This window comes from Brachyhypopomus gauderio, chromosome 13 (genome assembly GCF_052324685.1).
Source record: "Brachyhypopomus gauderio isolate BG-103 chromosome 13, BGAUD_0.2, whole genome shotgun sequence".
Classification (NCBI taxonomy): domain Eukaryota; kingdom Metazoa; phylum Chordata; class Actinopteri; order Gymnotiformes; family Hypopomidae; genus Brachyhypopomus; species Brachyhypopomus gauderio.
In genome coordinates this window covers 11,805,687-11,827,025 of record NC_135223.1, presented here as the reverse complement: position 1 = coordinate 11,827,025, position 21,339 = coordinate 11,805,687, and the positions used below count along the sequence as shown (strand labels likewise).

The 21,339-nt window shown below is 38.2% G+C and overlaps 1 protein-coding gene across 6 annotated transcripts; it reads right to left on the bottom strand.

The window, feature by feature from the left end:
- Nucleotides 1-446: 446 nt before the first annotated feature.
- cd4-1 (CD4-1 molecule) lies at nt 447-20,687 on the bottom strand. 6 transcript variants are annotated; one of them, XM_076971093.1, is made up of 13 exons: nt 20,556-20,687; nt 9,888-10,020; nt 9,508-9,681; nt 6,683-6,772; nt 5,761-5,922; nt 5,535-5,684; nt 4,300-4,551; nt 3,814-4,185; nt 3,057-3,305; nt 2,882-2,970; nt 2,648-2,671; nt 1,608-1,654; nt 447-1,512 (listed from the first exon to the last, which is right to left on the bottom strand). In XM_076971093.1, the coding sequence occupies exons 4-13, from the start codon at nt 6,735-6,737 to the stop codon at nt 1,482-1,484; spliced, it is 1,431 nt and encodes a 476-aa protein (XP_076827208.1). In that variant the 5' UTR covers nt 6,738-6,772; nt 9,508-9,681; nt 9,888-10,020; nt 20,556-20,687; the 3' UTR covers nt 447-1,481. The 6 variants fall into 6 exon arrangements, with proteins under 6 accessions (XP_076827208.1, XP_076827206.1, XP_076827205.1 ...); XM_076971091.1 differs by having other exon boundaries at nt 448-1,512; nt 5,761-5,925; XM_076971090.1 differs by lacking the exon at nt 9,508-9,681 and having other exon boundaries at nt 448-1,512; nt 5,761-5,925.
- Nucleotides 20,688-21,339: the final 652 nt, after the last annotated feature.

Below are 21,339 nucleotides of genomic sequence, written 5' to 3'. Positions count from 1 at the left end.
TGCATGTTTTGTCTCCACTTGGACACAGCTGAAGAGACGCTGCTTCTTTTGCCCAGGCTGTGTACTGTGAACATGGAAGCCAGTACACTTAGCACATTGCCAATAATATCATGAATATATGACAAGATCATGAATAAAAAATAATGTTATATATAATGAAATAAAATAGAGGTGACAACTCTATTTCCAAACATAAAGACATTTTTAAATTGGATGTTTACATTCTACAGGCTCCCAAAGTCAACTCTAAATAATACATGTTTTGTCCTTTTGTTTCAAGACCTCCCCCTATCTGCATTTGGTCCAAATGTATTGCATGGATGGCACTGTCACAATTAGGAGGCTGTCCAACTTAAATTTCTGGTCCAATCATTTTCTCCTTCTACTGGGGAGGCGAAGCATTGGGTAAATGAAACAAAGAAAATCAAGTTCTAAAAATAGATATTTAAGACATTTATTTCTTATGCACAAGTTTATTCAATGAGCAGATAACATTCAAGCACTTAAATTCATGCAACACTTAATAGTGTGTAAATATAAGAGAAAGAGTAATAAAGAAAGGAATAGTTTAATCAAAGGCACTTTTACTTAATTATAGAATATGTTGGATGTACTGTATATGTTCGTTACCTGAATATAAAACAAATCATTCACTTTATTCAAAACACCTTCTTTGCATCTCAACTCACTGAGCACATTCTTAGATTGCCTACATTTATGTTACAGGTTCATTTATTTGGTAAAATTATAGACTATAGTCCAACAGTTACCATTCACTATTGTGAATTCACCCAGTTCCTCAGTATTTAGCTTCAGCCACAGAACCACTGCTGACCGAGTTGGCTTGGCAAACTTTTTTCAAAACAGCAGGGACCATGATATGGTGATGTTATATTGGTAGAGCAGTTTTGCTGGTATTTCCATGTGCACTGATATCACTGCTGAGTCACAAACTGACTATGGATAAAATTGTATAACTAAAACAGATTATGTATAACAATCTAAGCATTAACAAGCATTCTAAGCTTCAATTCAATAAATACTTTTAGCAATGTATGGTGAGTATGGTGAAAGTTTCAGTATTCCTATTGTGAATCATTGTACAACTATATTACATTCAGAGGTGGGTATTCCAGGTTCAGAAAGTAAAGGTCCTCACCAGGATTTTACTCAAGCTTGCTAGATTTTCTAATTAGTGCAATCCAGGTAAAATTAGTGGAATCCTGGTGAGGACTTTTACTTTCTGAACCTGGAAGGCCCACCTCTCATTATATTACATTACATTTTTGTAAAGGATAAGCCCTGATGAAGGTGTTTTATCAGCATGGTTTGCTGATTTTCTGATGGCTGATATTTACAACATGTCCTGTGAAACGCTTGTTTGTGGAAGCAATCTTCTTATCATGCCATCCTGCTTCATTCATGACAGAGGAGACCATCTCTGATTTGAAATTGACTTGTGATGATGAACAGACGTTTTCTCAGGTCTTGTAGAAACCCTTGCCCTGAGGACTAAGTCACATCAATATTGATCAATAATGAATACTGGGTTTTTGTAGTTATGGTCAGATTTGTGTTTCTGTGGCCGAGGAAGACACAAAACCTACTTCTTGCAACAGCAGAATCTTGTCTTTCGTTGTCTCCTTTTCATACACTGCCATAGAGGAGAGAGAAAGAACTGAATTAGACACTGAATTAGAAAGAACAAAAATAAAATTTATCTCTGGGTTAATTAGTCCACTGTGTGAAACTAAAAGCCACTTCAGTTGAGGTGGGTAGTTTTCTAAAACAAGTGTGTAGGAAAGCCCCTCTCACAGAGTGATTCTGTTTAAGGTTACAGAGCGATGTCTTCATATTCAGTTGGATACAGAGCACATTTGATCAGAGCTGGACAACTGGACAGTCATCACTTAATTCCTGGCACCTCCTTGTTTTATAGAGAGGTGGGGGCAGCTGTAACACCTTTGGTGTGATTATCTGAAAGAACAGTAAAATGCCCTTCTTTCCTGTCTGTGTCCACTGAGAATTATATATATGTGTATATATATATATATATATATATATATATATATATATATATATATATATATATATATATATATATATATATATATGTTCCCGAGTAGCTCAACAGTTTGTCCACTCAACGGAAGATTTTAGGTTCAATCCCTGATAATGTCACAGCAATCTACTGCCAGGAGCACCATTGGCTGGCCAGGTACTGAGGGGTAACATACTCTCTCCCCTGTCAATGATGGTAAACCAGGCCAATCATGGGGGTCTGTGAGCTCATGGATCAGAAGGGGCTGGATGATGCCCTGGTCCAGGGCCGGCGCCCTGGACCAGGGGGGGCGAATGGGGGCGTCGCCCCCTCAGGCGAGGTGTCCCGCCCCCTCAATGTAAAAAATAAGACCCATTTATTTTACAACAATCGCTACATGGTGCTCCCTCGGCCGCTCGACAATCGTTACACGCATTGTGTAACCCCCCCCGCTCAACAACTTACGTTCGCCCCCCCGAATTTTTCTGACGCCCCCTCACTGTATATGTTCTGGCGCCGGCCCTGCCCTGGTCTGAGTTTGTCATGAGCTTCAGCTCAAAAAGATGTAACGACTGGAGCCCTCTGGTGGTCAGCTAGGGAAATTACCTGATAGGTAGGAATTAGCTGTGACTAAAAAGAAAAAAAAAAAAGAAATAGACAACTGTGGACAACCTGAATATTTATTGAGATTACACAACCAATTGTTTGTCATCAGTATGTTTTTAATGAGATCATCTAATACTTTGGACCCATGTGAATACTAATATTGTATATTAAAGATGAATATAGTTAGAACTTTTATATTAAGAGAACAAAATGAACCTGTCTACGCCTACGAACAATGATGAAGGTGATGAGGGGGAGCAAGATGAAGATGAAAGCTGCACTGCTGAGGGCCACAATAAGCCAAGCATCCATGGGCCCTTTCTCTGCAAAATCAGAATACCACAGCAGCATTAGCAATGTGTTCATGACGCAGCTATCAGCAACTCTCTTTGAATATCTCAATTCTCACCAATTTTCAGAGCTATCACAGCAGAGGTAAGCAATGTCTGATTCTTCCTTAGTTCACATTTCCAGTCTCCACTGTCCTGGACTCTCACTGCAGGTATGGACAGAGGATTCTGATGGCCTTCAGGGAAGATCCGATGGGCATTTTGTGGGGCAATCCACTTCACTTCCAGATCAGAAGGCAGTGGGCTGCCCAAAGTACAGGTCAGGTTCACTGTGTTGCCCTCAGTCGTAGAGGAATTTGAGGAGAGAACTAAAGAAATGAAAGAAGCCCCAAATGAGAGGCATTTTGACACATTACTTTATACAGGTCTTTCAAGTTATGTGTCATTTGGTCTTGCTTGCATGACCTGCATTAGATCATGCCACAGCATTTCAATGGGATTGAGATGAGCACTCAGTGTCAGCCTTTCTAAAGTACAGCGTATTCCTGTGTTTCTGACTACAGGTTTATCCTGCTGTGCAAATGTGAAGATGATGAAAATACCTCTTTCATAGAGATCACATTCTCAGATGTGTACATGATTTTCTATCAATGACATCAACTATTAAATACATATTTTCAATAAAGATATGGCAGTTTTAAAGATATGACTGTCTTTATTATTGAGACTAGGAGAAAGATCAGCTCATGCAAAAAAGCAGGGAATTGAAAGAGATTACAAGTGTTTCTTGCATTTGTAACTGTAACTGGATAAACAGTACCCCATTATCTTATGAATCAGATGTGATCTATGGATCTGATGAATGATCTAACCCACCTTCCAGGACCTCCAGCTGCACTGTCCTGCTCAGCTTTTTGTCACCATTGAAATGCAAGCTGCATGTGTAGGTTCCCCTGTTTTTCACAGATGACTGTGAACTCTTCACAGACAGGTCACGATTATTTAGGGTCTTATGCTCAAGAAAACGGTCCTCATTCAAAACCTTCCAGGAAGGAGGCGTAAGGTTTAATATGAGGAGAGTATGAGGAGGGTCAGAGGAGTTGAACGGGGTGAACTTCCAGCTTCCTCCCTGCAAGCCACTGCCATTCAACACAGACCAGGAAATATCTGAGGACAAGGAACAAGGGATGGAGGGAGGAGAGGAGGTGATAGAGGTATAGATGGGGTCTGGTGGAGAGGTGGAGAGATCTGGACAAAGAGGAGATTAATTATATTAATGATTAATTCATTTGTATTATTAATATTATTATTGGTTTTAAATAGATTTAAATTTAGCAGTTGTCTATGTATAACCAAACTTACCTATGATAGTGACAACAGTTGTGGCATTCAGAGTATGGCCATCATGTCTTACTGAACATATCCAGAGTCCACTGTGCTTGTCAGAGACGTGGTTCGCCTTTACTGTATATTTGTTTTCATTTTCTTGACTGTCACAACTTATACCTTGGGGCACAATCCAATTTACAGTGGGGCGAAAGGTACTAGGTTTCACTTCACAGCTCAGAGAGAGAGAGTCACCCGCAATCAGAGTCAGCGTGTTGGGCATTATCACTGAGGGAGTGAGAGAGAGGAAGATTATCACTGAGGGAATGAGAGAGAAAGATTATCACTGAGGGAGTGAGAGAGAGGAAGATTATCACTGAGGGAGTGAGAGAGGAAGATTATCACTTAGGGAGTGAGAGAGGGGAAGATTATCACTGAGGGAGTGAGAGAGAGGAAGATTATCACTGAGGGAATGAGAGAGGAAGATTATCTCTGAAGGAGTGAGAGAGAGGAAGATTATCACTGAGGGAGTGAGAGAGGAAGATTATCACTGAACGAGTGAGAGAGAGGAAGATTATCACTGAAGGAGTGAGAGAGAGGAAGATTATCACTGAGGGAGTGAGAGAGGGGAAGATTATCACTGAGGGAGTGAGAGAGAGGAAGATTATCACTGAGGGAGTGAGAGAGGAAGATTATCACGAACGAGTGAGAGAGAGGAAGATTATCACTGAGGGAGTGAGAGAGGAAGATTATCACTGAACGAGTGAGAGAGAAAGATTATCACTGAAGGAGTGAGAGAGAGGAAGATCATCACTGAGGGAGTGAGAGAGGAAGAATATCACTGAGGGAGTGAGAGAGGGGAAGATTATCACTGAGGGAGTGAGAGAGGGGAAGATTATCACTGAGGGAGTGAGAGAGAGGAACAGCAGCAGTGTAGCAGTACTACACTGTCTCACAATGGTCATAACAGAAAACAAACACATGTAGTTTTTTTAGATGCAGCCCAAGATCAAAAACTCACATAAGTGAGGAGTCCCCAGTAGGCTGTTGTGTGTTCTAATGTGCTGTTATAGGGCACCAGGTGGCATGTACTGATCATTTCTGACTGTGCCTCCTTTTTCACACTCCTGAGAGTGCTTCAGACTTCCTCCTTGTCTTTGTTTCTCTATTACATGTCAATTTACTCTTTAACTTGGTTGGTATGTCTGTGTAACGTGTAATTGGTACTTTGTTGGTCTTTGTTGGTCTTTGTTGGCTAGTGTTAGACTTACCAGGGTACAACTTGTATATTGTCTCCTTCTTGTCTATGAAATTGTGTTGTTCACATCTGAAGATTTTAAAGTCATGTTCCAAAACAGGTGAAATAACAAGAGAAAGGTCTTTTGAAACAGACACTCTGTCTTTCCAATGTGGTTCTGTTCCTGAAAATAATAATAATAATTGTAGTAATAATAATGATGATAATGATAATAATAATAATAGTTATACTCATGTTACCTGTTTTGTGAGAAGCACCAGGGGTCTTCCATACTAATGGTTCAGTAACAGTACTGACGTACCAGTTGACATAAAGTTTGTCTGTTTCGGATTCCCAGACTTGTATCCTAGGAATCGTTACAGAGTTTCCTGGCTGTGCAAAAATCACCTTTTCCTGTTCTGCTTCTTTGAGAGTGAGAGAGACAGGAGTGAAAAGGAGTCATCAGAAGGAAAATAGGACTTAATTTGCTTCTTTAGTTTTAGCAACAAAATGAATATATATATATATATATATATATATATATATATATATATATATATATATATATATATATATAGAGAGAGAGAGAGAGAGAGAGAGAGAGAGATTCAGTTTGATTATATAAGCAGTTTCAAGGGAATTTGTGAAGTTTAAGTGTAGTACACAAAATTTGCAAAGAAATAGGCAGGACAGATTTTTGCTAGGCACTGCCCTGATATTGTCCAACTGCTGAACGAAAATCAGTTTTTGAAAACTATTTTTTAAATGACATTCCTATACTTTTTTGACTAATTTGTAGTCATATGTCCAGTCATGAATCTACAATTTTATATGGTACCTTTACTTGAGTGGGTTAGGCAGCATATGTGTGGTTGTGTAGAAACATACCAGTCATTGTGATGTTTTCCTTATTTCATAACCATGTCTATGATAAACTTATATGATCTATGATCTGCCTCACTAGTAATGGAGCTTTGACTTTATAAGTGCCCCTAACTCACAGATCTGTATCAGCAGACCAGTACTCTAACTGTTTCTGTTCTGGTTTTCAGACTCAGTTACAGTAGCTACTGCTGTTGAGAGGATAATTTTATTCTTTCTGAAGAAGTCCAATGGACAGACCCAGTTGTCCGTTTACACATACAGACAAGTGTGGACGTGGAGGGATTCTGATTCTCGTACCTGCGGGTGAGTATGGCAGAACTAGCAGAAGCAGCAGTGCTGATGAGAGGAGCATTCTTTCTCCCAACGAAAGCGAATCTTAAGAACAAACTGGGAAAAGATAAGTAAATCCATATAGTTATAAACACACAGACTGTTGCGTTTACATAATAAAGTGGGTCCAAAGGATGTGTACAGTGAGGTGGAAGGAAGGGGTTCGTGGAGGTTCTGATTTGCGTTGAGATTGAGGGGGGGGTGAAGCTGGGAGAGAAGAGACAGAAGAAGAGAGCGAATGTTGTGGTGGGCTATGGGGAACAGGCACAGAGGCCTGTCGTGGTGGGAACATCAAAGAGAAGCAGGAAGAGTGAGAAGGTAAGCAGTGTAGCGGTGCGGCGGTGGGGGGCTGAGATTGTGGCAGGAGTCAACACTCCTCCCTGACTTCTCAACCTCCCCACCTACTCCACCCTCCCACACAGCCCCCTCTTCCTCCCCTGTTCCACGAAAGACGGATCTCTCCACGCTTGTGAGCTGAGAAGAAAACCACCACACGGAGCTGTTAGCGGCAGGCTAAGCATGGAGTGTGGTATACGCGACAGTTGTGTGTCTGTAGAGAACCTTTTTATGTGTGTGTGAGATTTGAGCTAATCTCTGTTTTGTCTGTGTGGGAGCTCTCATTGTAAAATCTGTATTTGTATTAGGTTTATAAGATTGATATCTTATTTTGAAAGTGTTTTTTTTATTATGTTTGTTTTTAATACTGCCTATACAGTTTACCAGACCTATTTCTGATAATCTTGACCATAAGTCACCCTCTGCAAACACCCTCTTGATTTTCTTTTGTGTTCAGGACATTGTGCTGTTTGGAAATTAAGGCTCTTCGCTAACAAAGCTGTTGATGTTACATACGTGCTCATTCAATAAAAGTTGCAATTATGCATGCTTATTTTTTATTTTGAGTCTGATAGAAAAACATTCAGCAAATGTATAAATGTAAGCCTATTTGAAAAATAAAGTGGCATTCAAAGTTTATCAAATTCCAAAAATGAAGGTTCATGTTTTCTTGCTAACTTAAATGGTCATATCTATTGGGGCGCTAAAGAGTGATGTGTGTGGCACAGCGGGGTCTCACAGCCACACTTCTACATGAATCTGAATGTCTCCGATCATATTTATGGGTCCTAGCTACCCTTATGTTATCCCATGTATGAAATCCAGCAAAATAACCTTTGCTCTCTCTAGATCCTGCACATTCTGAGATCAGGGGTCTGGACCGATGTACTCTGCACTACAAATTATAGACTACACAGATGCTCCCACAAAAGAATAAATCATGAATATTGCAAGAGAAAATTTCTGTCATGGTTCTTTAACAAATATTTACATCAGTTGTCACTGCTTCTCATGTAGATTTTAGAAAATGTAAATGATCCAATACATTGAAGAGAAAAATGTGGTCCTTAAGGAAGAGTTCATGTTGTGTCAAATTCTTGATGTAATATGCTACCACAAATATCTTAAGCAATACTTTCAAATATAATCTTTAATATTATTTATTTTGCCAATTGTGATTTTTCACCGCAATCGAGTTAGAACACACACACACACACACACACACACACACACACACACACACACACGTGATTACTAGGGGGCTGTGGATCACTCGTGCCCAGAGCGGTGGGCAGCCCTAGCCCGGCGCCCGGGGAGCAATTGGGGTTAGGTGCCTTGCTCAAGGGCACCTCAGTCATGGCCTCAGGTCTGGGAATCGAACCCACAACCCTCCGGTCACAAGACCAGTTCCCTACCACCAGGCCATGACTGCCCACATAACAGGATTAATTTAAATACTTTATGAATGTTATTCATCATTTATCTATGCTTAGTATTTTCTCTTAATCTTTTGACTTGGCCGCAGTTGAACGCATACTTAACAACATGGGAAAGTTCTTCTCCATTTAATCATTATGCGTATGTCAATATTACTGCATTGTCAAGCAGCACTGAAAACTCTGGCTTCCCAAATTGTTCAACTCCATGCGGACCCACAGTAGTTCAAATATATGGGACATTCAGCTTCATGCGGACCCACAGTAGTTCAAATATATGGGACATTCTGCGTCATGTGCATCAGGATAACTTTCATCATCACAATTGTCTTGTGACATGCATACTGTATCATTAGGGGGAAAGAAATACACTGTTTTTAGAGAGAAATTCATTTGACATTATTTTCATTTCCTATTCTGAATATAAACATACAATATTTTCATAAAAAAGCATCAGCTAATTGGGTGTCAGCTGTTTGCCTTTATACTGCAAGAGAGGCACAGAACCAAAAGTGCGAAGAAAGAAGAAACAGCGGAGAAGAGGCGAGATGCAGAGATAGAGAACAGAGGCTGCACCTGAGGAGGCGACCCAGAAAGACAGATGATCAGGGCTGTGGTCAGAGTGGAGGTTCAACAGAAAACTAAGATGCAGGAGGAAAAGCAGGAAAAGTTGACAGAGGGTTTATACATTTCTAAATTACAAAATGTTTTTTCTTAAATGTTAACTTGCACTGACATATGATTCTTAGACATGATACTGAACAGGCAGGCAATGACAGATATTTTACTTATGTAATTGAATAATATAAGCAATAATATTCCACACTTTTAATATTGCAAACTTTTCTCGTGTCAAAGCCAAATTCCATTTAATATGTCAAAATGTTAAACATCTGTAAAAATTAAGATCAAATATTTCAATTAAATCTTTTTCTTAATTAAGTCTAAAATTAAGTCTAAAAAAGTAAATAATAAAAATATTTATAATTTAGTGGTGTGACTATTATTATAATGACCTACATTGACATTTTAGTGTTGTTATCCTGAAGGACACATATTTTTCACACAAAAAATGATTTTGCTTCAGATTCCGTGATGTTTACGTTTCAGTGTGTACCAAATTGCGATTTATCAAAATCAACTGCACAGATACATGTCTGCGTATTTCTGCCAACGGTGTCTTTCTGAGGCCATCTGTATAGGTTATAGGGCATTTTGTCTACCTTAAATCAATAAAACTTTAAAAAGTAAATGACATGTGGTTCACTTTGAACTTACAGACTCAACATTTTATAATGCATATGCAAGCTAATTACGTTTATTATGCATATGATGCATTACTATGGTAAATATAATACATGATTCAATTATACACTGAAGCTATTAAAAAAAGACTGTACCAGAGATTGGATACTCAGTACTTGATTGTCGGATGGTTGTTGCTTCTCTCAATCGTCCTCTCCGGATATACCGTCTTGCAGGGTGAAAGTTCTGATGTAAAGTCAATTGACCCCTCCCTTACAGCTCATTGGCCTAATAGGTAAAACAAAATGTCCAGTTATTGGTTTAGAGATTCAAGAATTATTAAAATCTGATATTTCTTTTTTGATTGGTTGAAGAAACAGAATGATGTTGATAATTATTGATGGCCATGCATAAAAAAATTACAGATTCTCCCATAAATGGGTCAATGTGTTGAATACAGTAATAATTAATGTATACATTCTCATAGGTTTTTATGATTATGCTGGTGTTCAAAACAATCAAAAGGATTTCTTAAAACTACAGACCATCAGGTCAGCACTGGATTTTAATGGGTTTTAATGAAACGTGTGTACAGCAATGACACCGATGGAACCTGGAAACATCTAAAGTTCAATTGCATATAAATAACTTGTATGCAACAATACACAACAATAAGAATGAGCACATGTCTGCATCTCCATGGCTTATAATTTTCTTTTCGATCACGTTTTTTTAAAATATATTTTTCTTTACAAATCATTAGAAGATTTTTTCCACACATTTTTTTCACACATTAACTGTAACCATCGCTGTAGCATAATAGTTACCTATAGTACATAATGATTACTTAATAGTCCTTTGACTGTTTTCTTTGTAACATAACACTGTAGGAATATATTTCACTAGTAGGTGAATATCTAAGAAGGACAGCGCCACTGTAGAGACTTTTTCCACATATAATGTTGAAATGGAATGATGTTAAAGTTACAGAAAGAGAACAATAAAATAAAAGTTACATTTTGTGTAAAGCCCGTCCCCAGCATATCACTGTACCGCATTGTAATTTAGATTACATTTACAGTAACAACCTGGATTTGAGCTATCATTTCTTTACATAAACGAATTCATAAGTGCAAATTAATCAAATTCTCCAAGGGAATTTCAAGCATGTCAATTACAAGGCTGTACATGATCATATATTAAAATATAGTATTTTCTATTTCTATATGTTGATACATTTGGATTTGTTTCATTGGTCATGATCATGTAACTATACTCCATTGAAACACACACGTACATACAGCATAGCGCATACATCACTGCCATGAAATTATCTTCGTACTGTCTGGGAGCCATAGTAAATAGAGTCTAAATAAATACAGATGTCAAAAAATCTGCTGTTGAATTGGTTATATCCTTTTAGTACACTTGCTTGCTTCTGGCATTTGTCTGCTTTTCCATTTTAGAATTGGTCAGAAAATGTACTTTTAAAATGCGCCTTCCTAAAATCCCCAATCAGGATTTTCCTGTACATAGAATAAACGATGCCATTGTAATCCATGTACATTCCATTGAAGATTGGATGAGACTAATGGATTAAAACTGTTTGGAATTAATAAGTTAAAATGGCCAATGCTGCCTGCACCAGGTCTCGGTAGATGACTGTGGAATGACCGGCCTGCAACTCGCAACATTTTGTATACTTTGAAGCTATGCCAGCTTCAAGACATTATAATCTAGAAAATATGCAGCATATAAAATAAAATAAATTAAAATCTCAATTCCAATTTTCTTTTCAGATGAGACTTTGGATTCTCCTCAAGTTTCAACAGATCATGTCAAACATCTATAATATCAATGAATTTTTAAGCACAGTATATCTGCAGACAAGCATTTTCAGACACTTTTAAGAACAAGGAATGAAAAGTTCCGGATCAGGCAAAGAATAAGGAACAGAAATTTCTCAATCAGTGAAGTTTTGCTGTTTCCAGTTCCACGTTCAAGTTTCATGTTTCCCATGAAATTGTGGAAAGTAAAGAAGAAATATTGATTTTAATGTACATTATGTAATGTTAATTGTTCAAATCTCATGATGTTTGTAATATATTGCAAATCATTTTGTCCCATAAGCAATGTCCATGTGAGACATGCCAAACATACAGCATGTGGTAAGCCACATACACACTTCACTGGTTAGCAAACAAATTCTTAATTAGTATAAATGAGTTTGTTTTGTCCATCTTTTTCAACAAATATGTCACTCCCAGTATAGACTTCCAGTATTACAAATGCAATCCTGGACCCCCTGTGTATAGATATACAGGAGTACAGACAAGTGGATAGAGTCAAAGAGAGCGAGAGAAAGAAAGAGAGAGACAATCTACAGTGGAAGAGCAGTGTGCTTCTGTAGGACATGGGTGGTTTACTAAGGGGAACCACATGAAGGTTGAAACAAACATGTCTGCTGCCTCACATCTGTCTCTGAGGTTTCACCCTTCTTTCATTCTCTCTTCCTGCCTCATGCAGTTCATCTTCAAGATGGTGAAATCTTCCTCACACTGCTCACACCTACTTCGACGTGCATATGTGAACGATTATACTGATGTGTATAATAAAATATAGATTATATGTGAAATGTTTCCAACCAGAAAGCAGTTCTCGGGGGAGCTACAGAATGAATGTCTGATTCATCATTGCAGGATATGTCACGGGGTTGTTTTGAGAGGACAGACCCATTTGTGAGGGATTCCTCATTAGTCATCTAGACTGAGAGGGCGAGAAAGCACAACCATTACTGAAAGACTAAAAGAGACAGAGGAATGGAGGAAGGAGTAGGCAATGATTTTTCGAGTCATTTTTGTTTCAAGATTTTTTTCTCTCACTCTCTTCCAGACCACATATGTAAAAATAACCTTCAACAATTGTATATGTTTAAGTAAAGCACACATTTTAGAATATTTGCTTTGTGGTCAGCCATTTTGTTTAATCCAGGTAGATTCTCTTAATACTAAAATTAGCTCAACAGGCATATGCAAGAGAGAACAGTCATCACCCACTCTTCACCACCTATGTAATGACTGTTTAACCTGTACTCTCTCTCAGTAAGGGGATCCCTCACAGATACAAGGATGTTTGTTTTCTTATCACAAACTCTCAAATATTCCCAGAGAATGCTTATTTAGGGCCTGCACATAACTGACAACTAGACCACAGAAGATCTAAAATAACCTAATAGATAGCCAGAGACTCAGCAAAACTGTTCTTAGGCCAGACACATTTACAGTCAGTGCTATGGCAGAAACTTTGGAGTGCAAATTCTGGTAAAATGCTTATTGTGTGTTATTTGTGGTTCTTTGATTTTAAATCACATCCACTCAGTGATGTAAACCTGTAGGCTTAAAACGTAAATACCATTAAATGTCAATGGAAATAAGAAAGCTGAGCTATGTGACACTTGTTTCCATGATTGTGTGTATCTTCCGCTACTGCTTTCAGTCTGAACTTAATAGCATTGGGGCATTGGGGGTTATTTCTAAGATAAGGATTATTATGCAAGATGTACACTCCTGAAAGAGACAAAATGCTGTAAACGCATCCTAGAAAGCTTTAAACAGGTGCCAAATCAAGACAAAAGCAGAAGAACAAAGAAAAGAAGAACACAATATTTAGGCTTCCACAGCTTGCAAGATACTTTCTCATTTAATTTTTTTTGTCTATCAGAACTCTCAAACATACGAATGTTTGAATTGTTGTGTCTGCTTGAGCTGTTAAACTGCTTTAAACTTTTGCAGGATGCCAGGGTGCATTTGCCTAATTTGATAACAGCGTTGTAAGTCAGAAACATTCAAACAATTTATGAACTACTGGCTGATGTTATGCTTTCCAGAAACATTGCAACATGTGATGTTTGCAAATTACTGACATAATATAATAATGTTCTGTAGTTTAGCAAGATCTTTTATAAATTAGATATTTTGCCATTATTAATGGAATCTGGTTTTATTTGATATCTATAAGAAGATACATTAGGATCCAGTTCGGTTCAATCACTGAAATGACCCAAATGTGTTTATCGCATCGCACCATATCACAGTTGTCCTCAACCCTTTAACTACACACTGTAAACTATTTTAAACATGATTCAGCTAAGGGCTGTTAGGAAGTTGATGGTGTTCTCAGGACTGGACATGACAGCTACTGCTATAAGAACTTGGCAGACATTCAGATTTCTCTCTTTCCATTCCAGGAACAGCCTTAAAGAGATTCAGATTTCTCTCTTTCCATTCCAGGAACAGCCTTAAAGAGATTCAGATTTCTCTCTTTCCATTCCAGGAACAGCCATAAAGCTTCTGCTTCTGTACTTCTCATTTCTAATGCCACACTAATGAGTCTTGGTTCCTCTCAAGGTTTCTTCCTCATGCCCTTAGGGAGTTTTTCCTTGCCACTGTCGTCCTTGGCTTGCTCACTGGGGGCTTGGACTCGGACACTTGTAAAGCTGCTTTGTGACAACAACTGTTGAAAAAAGCGCTATACAAATAAAGTTTGATTGATTGATAATGTAATCACTCAGGTATCCATGTTATCTGGAACTGTGGACTGGTCAGTCATGAATCATATAGTTGCCACTTTATTAGGTACACCTTGCTAGTACCGGGTTGGACCCCATTTTGCCTTCAGAACTGCCTTAATCCTTTGTGGCATAGATTCGATAAAGTACTGGAAACATTCCTCAGAGTGTCTGGTCCATATTGACATGTATCACACAGTTGCTGCAGATTTGTCGGCTGCACATCCATGATGTGAATCTCTCGTTCCATCACATCCCAAAGGTGTTCTATTGGATTGAGATCTGGTGAATGTGGAGGCCATTCAAGTACAGTGAACTCATTGTCGTGTTCAAGAAAACAGTCTGAGATGATTAGTGCTTTATGACATGGCGTTATCCTGCTGGAAGTAGCCATCAGAAGATGGGTACACTGTGGCCATAAAGGAATGGACATGGTCAGCAACAACACTCAGGTAGGCTGTGGCATGGACACGATGCTCAATTGGTACTAATGGGCCCAAAGTTTGCCTGGAAAATATCCCTGACACCATTGCACCACCACCACCAGCCTGAACCTTTGATACAAGGCAAGATGGATCCATGTTGTTGACAAAAAATTCCGAACCTACCATCCGAATGTTGCAGCAGAAATCGAGAAATTCCCAATCTTCTATTGTTCAATTTTGGTGAGCCTGTATGAATTGTACAGTTTCCTGTTCCTCAGTTTCCTGTTCTTAGATGACAGGAGTGGCACCCGGTGTGGTCTTCTGCTGCTGTAACCCCTCTGCCTCAAGGTTCGACATGTTGTGCGTTCAGAGATGCTCTTCTGCATGCCTTTATTGTAACTAGTTACTGTTATCATTCTATCAGTTCAAACCAGTCTGGCCATTCTCCTCTGACCTTTGGCATCAACAAGGCATTTGTGCTCACAGAACTGCCGCTCACTGGATATTTTCTCTTTTTTGGACCATTCTCTGTAAACCCTAGAGATGGTTGTGTGTGAAAAACTCAGCAGTTTCTGTCATACTCAGACCAGCCCGACTGGCACCAACAACCATGCCACGTTCAAAGTCACTTAAATCACCGTTCTTCCCCAGTCTGATGCTCGGTTTGAACTGCAGCAGATTGTCTTAGTCATGTCTACATGCCTAAATGCATTGAGTTGCTGCCATGTGATTGGCTGATTCAACATTTGCATTAATAAGCAGTTGGACAGGTGTACCTAATAAAGTGACCGATGAGTGTAGCACCAACACACAAATTTCATTCTACAAGAGACAAATCTTGTAGCATAAAGGAGTCCTAAAAATCCCCTAATAATTTTGCTTGGCACTTCATCAGAATTTCAGCATGTTTGTGAATTCCTCTTACTGTATGCCTGTGGAATTTACATATTTGGCCATCATGAAACGTACCTTAACCCTGCCAAATCAAAAGGAGACATCCTTGAAAAGTGTTTTGTTTAAAATAAGCTTGTGTAGGAGGACCATCATGTTCTGATGTTCCCTTCTGTGATGTTGCACGTCACTCTGAAGTTCTATTCACGTCTTTTTTCATTTCGTTCTGCAGGGGTTCGGACAGAAATGTTAAAAATGTTAGAATATTTATAGATTTCTCTTTGTGTAAATAAATGCAAATGGACCAACGACGTTCCATTTGGCCAGAGTGGAGCACAACTGTGAGCCCCAGAGACTGCATCAATACTGAGCATCGGCTGATGAGGAATCGCTTCTTTGCACTAGGCCGAACATTCTGACACTATTTTCTCTTCCAAGACTTCAAAGTTAGAAGCAGGTGTCACTTTTTTAGCATGCAGGGGAACTTTTAATGGGCATTCAGTCATCAGGAGTAATTTAATAAATGCTTTTGAAGCATGAGAAAAACACATTCAAGTTAGGCAGTTGATGTAGTTTAGTAAACACTCAAGTCTGATTCACAACAAAAAAATCTGGAAGGTCGAAAATCTTGGACATGCTCTTCTCCGATGCAAGGAGAACTCATACATGCTCTTCTCCGATGCAAGGAGAACTCATACATGCTCTTCTCCGATGCAAGGAGAACTCATACATGCTCTTCTCAGATGACTTTAAAGCTCAGGAGAACACTAATAGTTCACCTCTCTCACTATATCACAATGCCACGAATAAAGTCAAAATCAAAGTCAAAGTCAAATTTTATTTATATAGCACTTTTTACAACATATTGTCACAAAGCAGCTTTACAATAGTATGGGTCCAGATCCCTAATGAGCATGCCAGATGCGACTCCCTAAGATGGCAGGGAGTAGAAAGAATACAGAATATAGAACTTTCCAAGGTCAAAGAAACTAAAGATTCTGATTCTCCACCAAACTCTTCTAAGTTCAGATCTTAAGTTCAGTGAAAACCTAACAGATGAACAAAGATGTAACTGGAAGCACCAGGACTGTATTATATCTATACTGCGCGTAACAGCTAGTTCACAACATAAAATCAAGCAAGATAAATAGCTGGGACTGGTTAATACAGTCTGAGGTCATAATCATGTGAAACTTTACATGTAAAACTATTCATAGCTGTTCAAGAAAATTGTAGCCAAAACTGAGAACCACCATGATCAATTTTATCTTTACCTTATTATCAAGTTTATGCTCAGAACTCAACAAAATATTTATTCAGTGTCAAACAGATCAGGAATCAGGAACACATCAAGAATCATTTGTGAAGGTGAGTACATTAACCTTGGCACCGGTTAGTGACCAAAGCTTTCACTTATTTATATGACTATTGTTACTGGCTTTCTTCCTTCACCCTACATAGAACACATGGATGGTGAAACCTCTATATAGACCAAATACAAGACCTTCAAACTTTTTACGGCCTCTTCCTCTATTAACAGACACAAACACATTCAAACACATGGTGTGACTTTAATGCTTTTGTAAAGCTGCTTTGTGACAACATAATTTGTAAAAAGTGCTACAAAAATACAACTGTTGACTTGACATTCTAGTCTACCTTGACTGAAACAAATGCCCTTTTCTGAAAGAAAATGTGAAGGTGTAGGAACACATGTAAACAAAACGTGTGGTATATGTGTGGGATAGTGTTGGAGTGAAAAGGAAAGAAATATGTCTATGACACACTTTGTGAAAGAGGGAATCCTAGTCTCAGTATGAAAAGCATTTATACATGTATGTAAGACAGGTAAGGAAATGTCGGTTACACATGATGGTAAGGTTTTGACCCTGCGGTGTCTGTGAATGATTAGTGAACACTACTGCCAATTAAAGTTTCACCTTGTTACAAATGCTTTTTGTAACCATATCACTGAAATATTACCTTTATCACTGTTACACTAATTCCACCAGTTAGTTTACAAAAAGAAAAAGAAAATTACAAAGAATTACACACGCTTATATCATCTCGTTATTTCAGTATAAGTATGTATATATAATGTATGCTTATGGATGCTTTAAGCACAGTTGCTGTGACTTACAAATATATATCTGTACTCACTATAAATTATTTGATGTCTTACAAATAAATATATAAATGTGTGTGTGTGTGTGTGTGTGTAATCACTATAAAGTACTTGAGGCACGGACGTAATTTGGGGGGGGGGACGGGGGGGACATGTCACCCCCACTTTTTCAAAAGCCGGTTTTGGTCCCCCCCAGTTTTTACAGTTTAAACCAAATATTTAAATAGCGACGAATCCATGTCCCCCCCCCCCCCCCCCCCCCCACTTTTTATTACAAAATTACGTCCATGACTTGAGGTCTTTCATGTTTCCTAAATGCAGCAATAAAAATATGATGTGTGTTAGCCCGTCATTTATGTCATGCACACACACAATGCTGCCATGTCTTTTGCAAGTAGACATTACAGACAATTTGTTAGTTCCTCACTGAACTAAAGATGTGGCTCAATAAAAAATACAGGTAAACACTTACATGGTTACCATTTTAAAACTGTACTAGGTGGAGGCCAACATGCAGTCATTGATATTATAGGTGTAGTTTTAGGGGGAGTGCAGCGCACAAGTCCCCTCAATAACTGCTCACACTACTCATTTAATATGTTAGGTCAGTTGTTTGAACAGTGTCCCCTTCAAAGTTAAAATGAAACCTATGTCACTGTCAGCTTCCTTGGGTATTAATCTATGCAGGGTATTATTAATTGATTAGTTGACTGAGGACTCATAATTATATTTCATGATACAAAGCTATAGGCTATATTATGCATCTGGGAATCAAATAATCAAAACATCAGTTTTTAAAATTAGCTGACATATAAAAGTACTGCATAGTAGAGTAACTATTGTTATACCCTTTAAGAAAACATTCCAAATTATAATTTTTTTTTCTTTTTTGGCTATTTGATCAGTTAAGCAAACAAGTGCATATTACGGACATATTAGTACATTTTTCAAACGTATTCTAAATTTAATGTAATGTTCCCCACATTAGAACATTTCACTTTTTATGCTATAATTTCCTAAGAGCAAGGTCACATAATCAGGAGGAACTTTAGTCAAGTAAAACAGTAAAGAACAATTAAGCGTATCATCTTTCTCATTTATGTCAGTGACATAAATACGTGGACGCTGTCACCTCCCTGAGGCCCAGCATCCACGTTGGAGGGACTGCTCTGCCTATATATAGAACTATAAATATGGACTGCTACTACATGGGCTGTCCAGTGGAGGATGGGTTCCCTTTTAAGTTTTGGTCCTCCTGAGGTTTTTTCCTCATCCCTGCTTAGGGAGACGACACAATCTTTCCTAAACTGTTTCCCCAGAAGGACACTCTGGACTCCCTAACGTCAGTATACTGAGATATTCTATATTTTACAAGGTATATTAAAAGATTAATTTATCAGTAAAATGTCAAACTTTTTTCAAATCATGTGTGGGATACCGGTGAAACCTTTTAGTCAATCCAACTGCATTTTAGTACACCCTTCACACTCAACCATCATTGGCCACCGATGTACCTAGCATGCTGTAGGTGGTTTTTGGCCTGCACTTTTTATGGCACTGAGAGGTTTCTTTGTATTTCAACATAACGATATTCAACAGCAACGGCCTTACACAAAAGTACATATCTCAAGTTGCATGATGAGAATGTTATTTGTAGGTGTATGTTGCCACAGTACCTTCAAATAAACATATTAAAGGATGTGTGTTTCCCTTATGTAAATAGTCCATAATCCATGAATTATTCAGAACGTCTGTAACTACACATTTTGTTTTATGCATAAAAATGTAAACATATTAGTACATTTTGTATTATTTAGAATTACCTAATTAATAACAGAAAAGAAACGTAAGATTACAAATGACAGAGTAATTCAGGTGTCATCATGATGAAGCTGAAGTGGGGAATAATTATTTGATGCTTGAACCATGCAATGCCAAATGACTCCTTCAGTCTCAGCTCCCTTTGTGTGGAATGTACCCAATAAACTTTGAGATCGGGACATGTACAGGTATTTTTAAGGGTCACTGTGAACTATGTAAACATCAGTCTCAACTTACAGATACAACTACACTACTCGTTTACTACAGTATCAGCTTTCCATTGTATTTAGATGTACAACTGTATGTCAATAATATTTTCACGTCAATTCAATAAGCAATTCATTGACTTCCAGTGGTATGCTCCTAAAATATGGAATACCTAAAATAATTCTCATTTTGAAATATCATTGTCAACTAATAAATATACACACAACATTCCAGGACTGAATCAGGGTGGATTATTCATTCATACAAGAATCATTTTTGTATCAGAGTGGTACATGTTCATATTCTACTAACCATGTTCAGGCCTACACACATTAACAGTATGCAAAAATGATCATGTTGTGTGACATATGTTAAAATGTATACTACCTACATAATTACATGCAATTGTAATATTCATTGAATGATTAATCTTTATTCATCATTTATTCATTATTATTCATCTAATTATTTTTATTATCTCACTAATGAATATAGCCCTTCACAATTGCCAATACAAACATCAGAACCAAACAAGATTCTATATATGCTATCAAGTAGCTTTTTCTATAGTAATACAGGCAGCTTAACTATGCCTTATAGACAACAGCAACTTTAAAAAGTTAGTCTCTTAATCTAACTGATGGACATCGCTTCCTTTCAGCAGTTGTTTTGGATAACCAGCAACAAAATCATCAAAATTAATTAAAACCTTGACCCACACAATGTTGATATATATTATGAAGAGAAGCATGCTAAAATATTGTCTAGCATAAAACGTTGTACTTACAGTAGTGAGGACACAAGGTGTTTCCTCCAGTAGAAGCTCAGTGACCTACACTCACATTAACATCCTCCGATGTCACTGCAGCACACACAGGAAACAGTGTCATCTGCTTCTCTCTGCCTCACTGCCTCTGTCAATATTTTGTCTTTGCTGCTTTCTCTACACTTTTCTACCAAAGTCTCCACCCCGCCAGACCACCCCTAGCATTTTAACCTCTAACACTATAAAGACCTGCTCCTGGGTCCTGCTATAAAATACTCTCATTTACTCTCTCTGTATGTCTTTCAGTTTAGTTTGGGTAGTCACTAAATGACCCTTAATTGATACAAAATAATGTCACTTATTGGTAATAGCTACACAAGCCTAAACATTTTTAGAGGTTAACCTTACACTCTACGGGTGCACACCGTAGAACATCCATACAGTATTTTTACAGTGTCTTTACAATGTATTTCTCATTCTTAGCCTCCACCACACTCAGGTCACCTTCAGTATGCCCCTATACACCTAGTGTACGTGCAGTGGAACATGGCGTATACAGTAAGTTAGGCTGATCTGTTATTGATGTGACTTTTTCACCTCTACTCCATGCTGTCCTGTAGCCCATGTGTGCTCGATGCACTATGTACTGTGATAATCCACTTCACAGCTGTACATGTGAGTGCATGGACAGTAGTGTGGATCTATCAGTCCCCATACAGCTATGCAATGTGATATAAAATGGGCTAGTGAAAATGTGGAGAAACACACATGCACATTCACTCACAAATTATCTATTTTAGTGGTT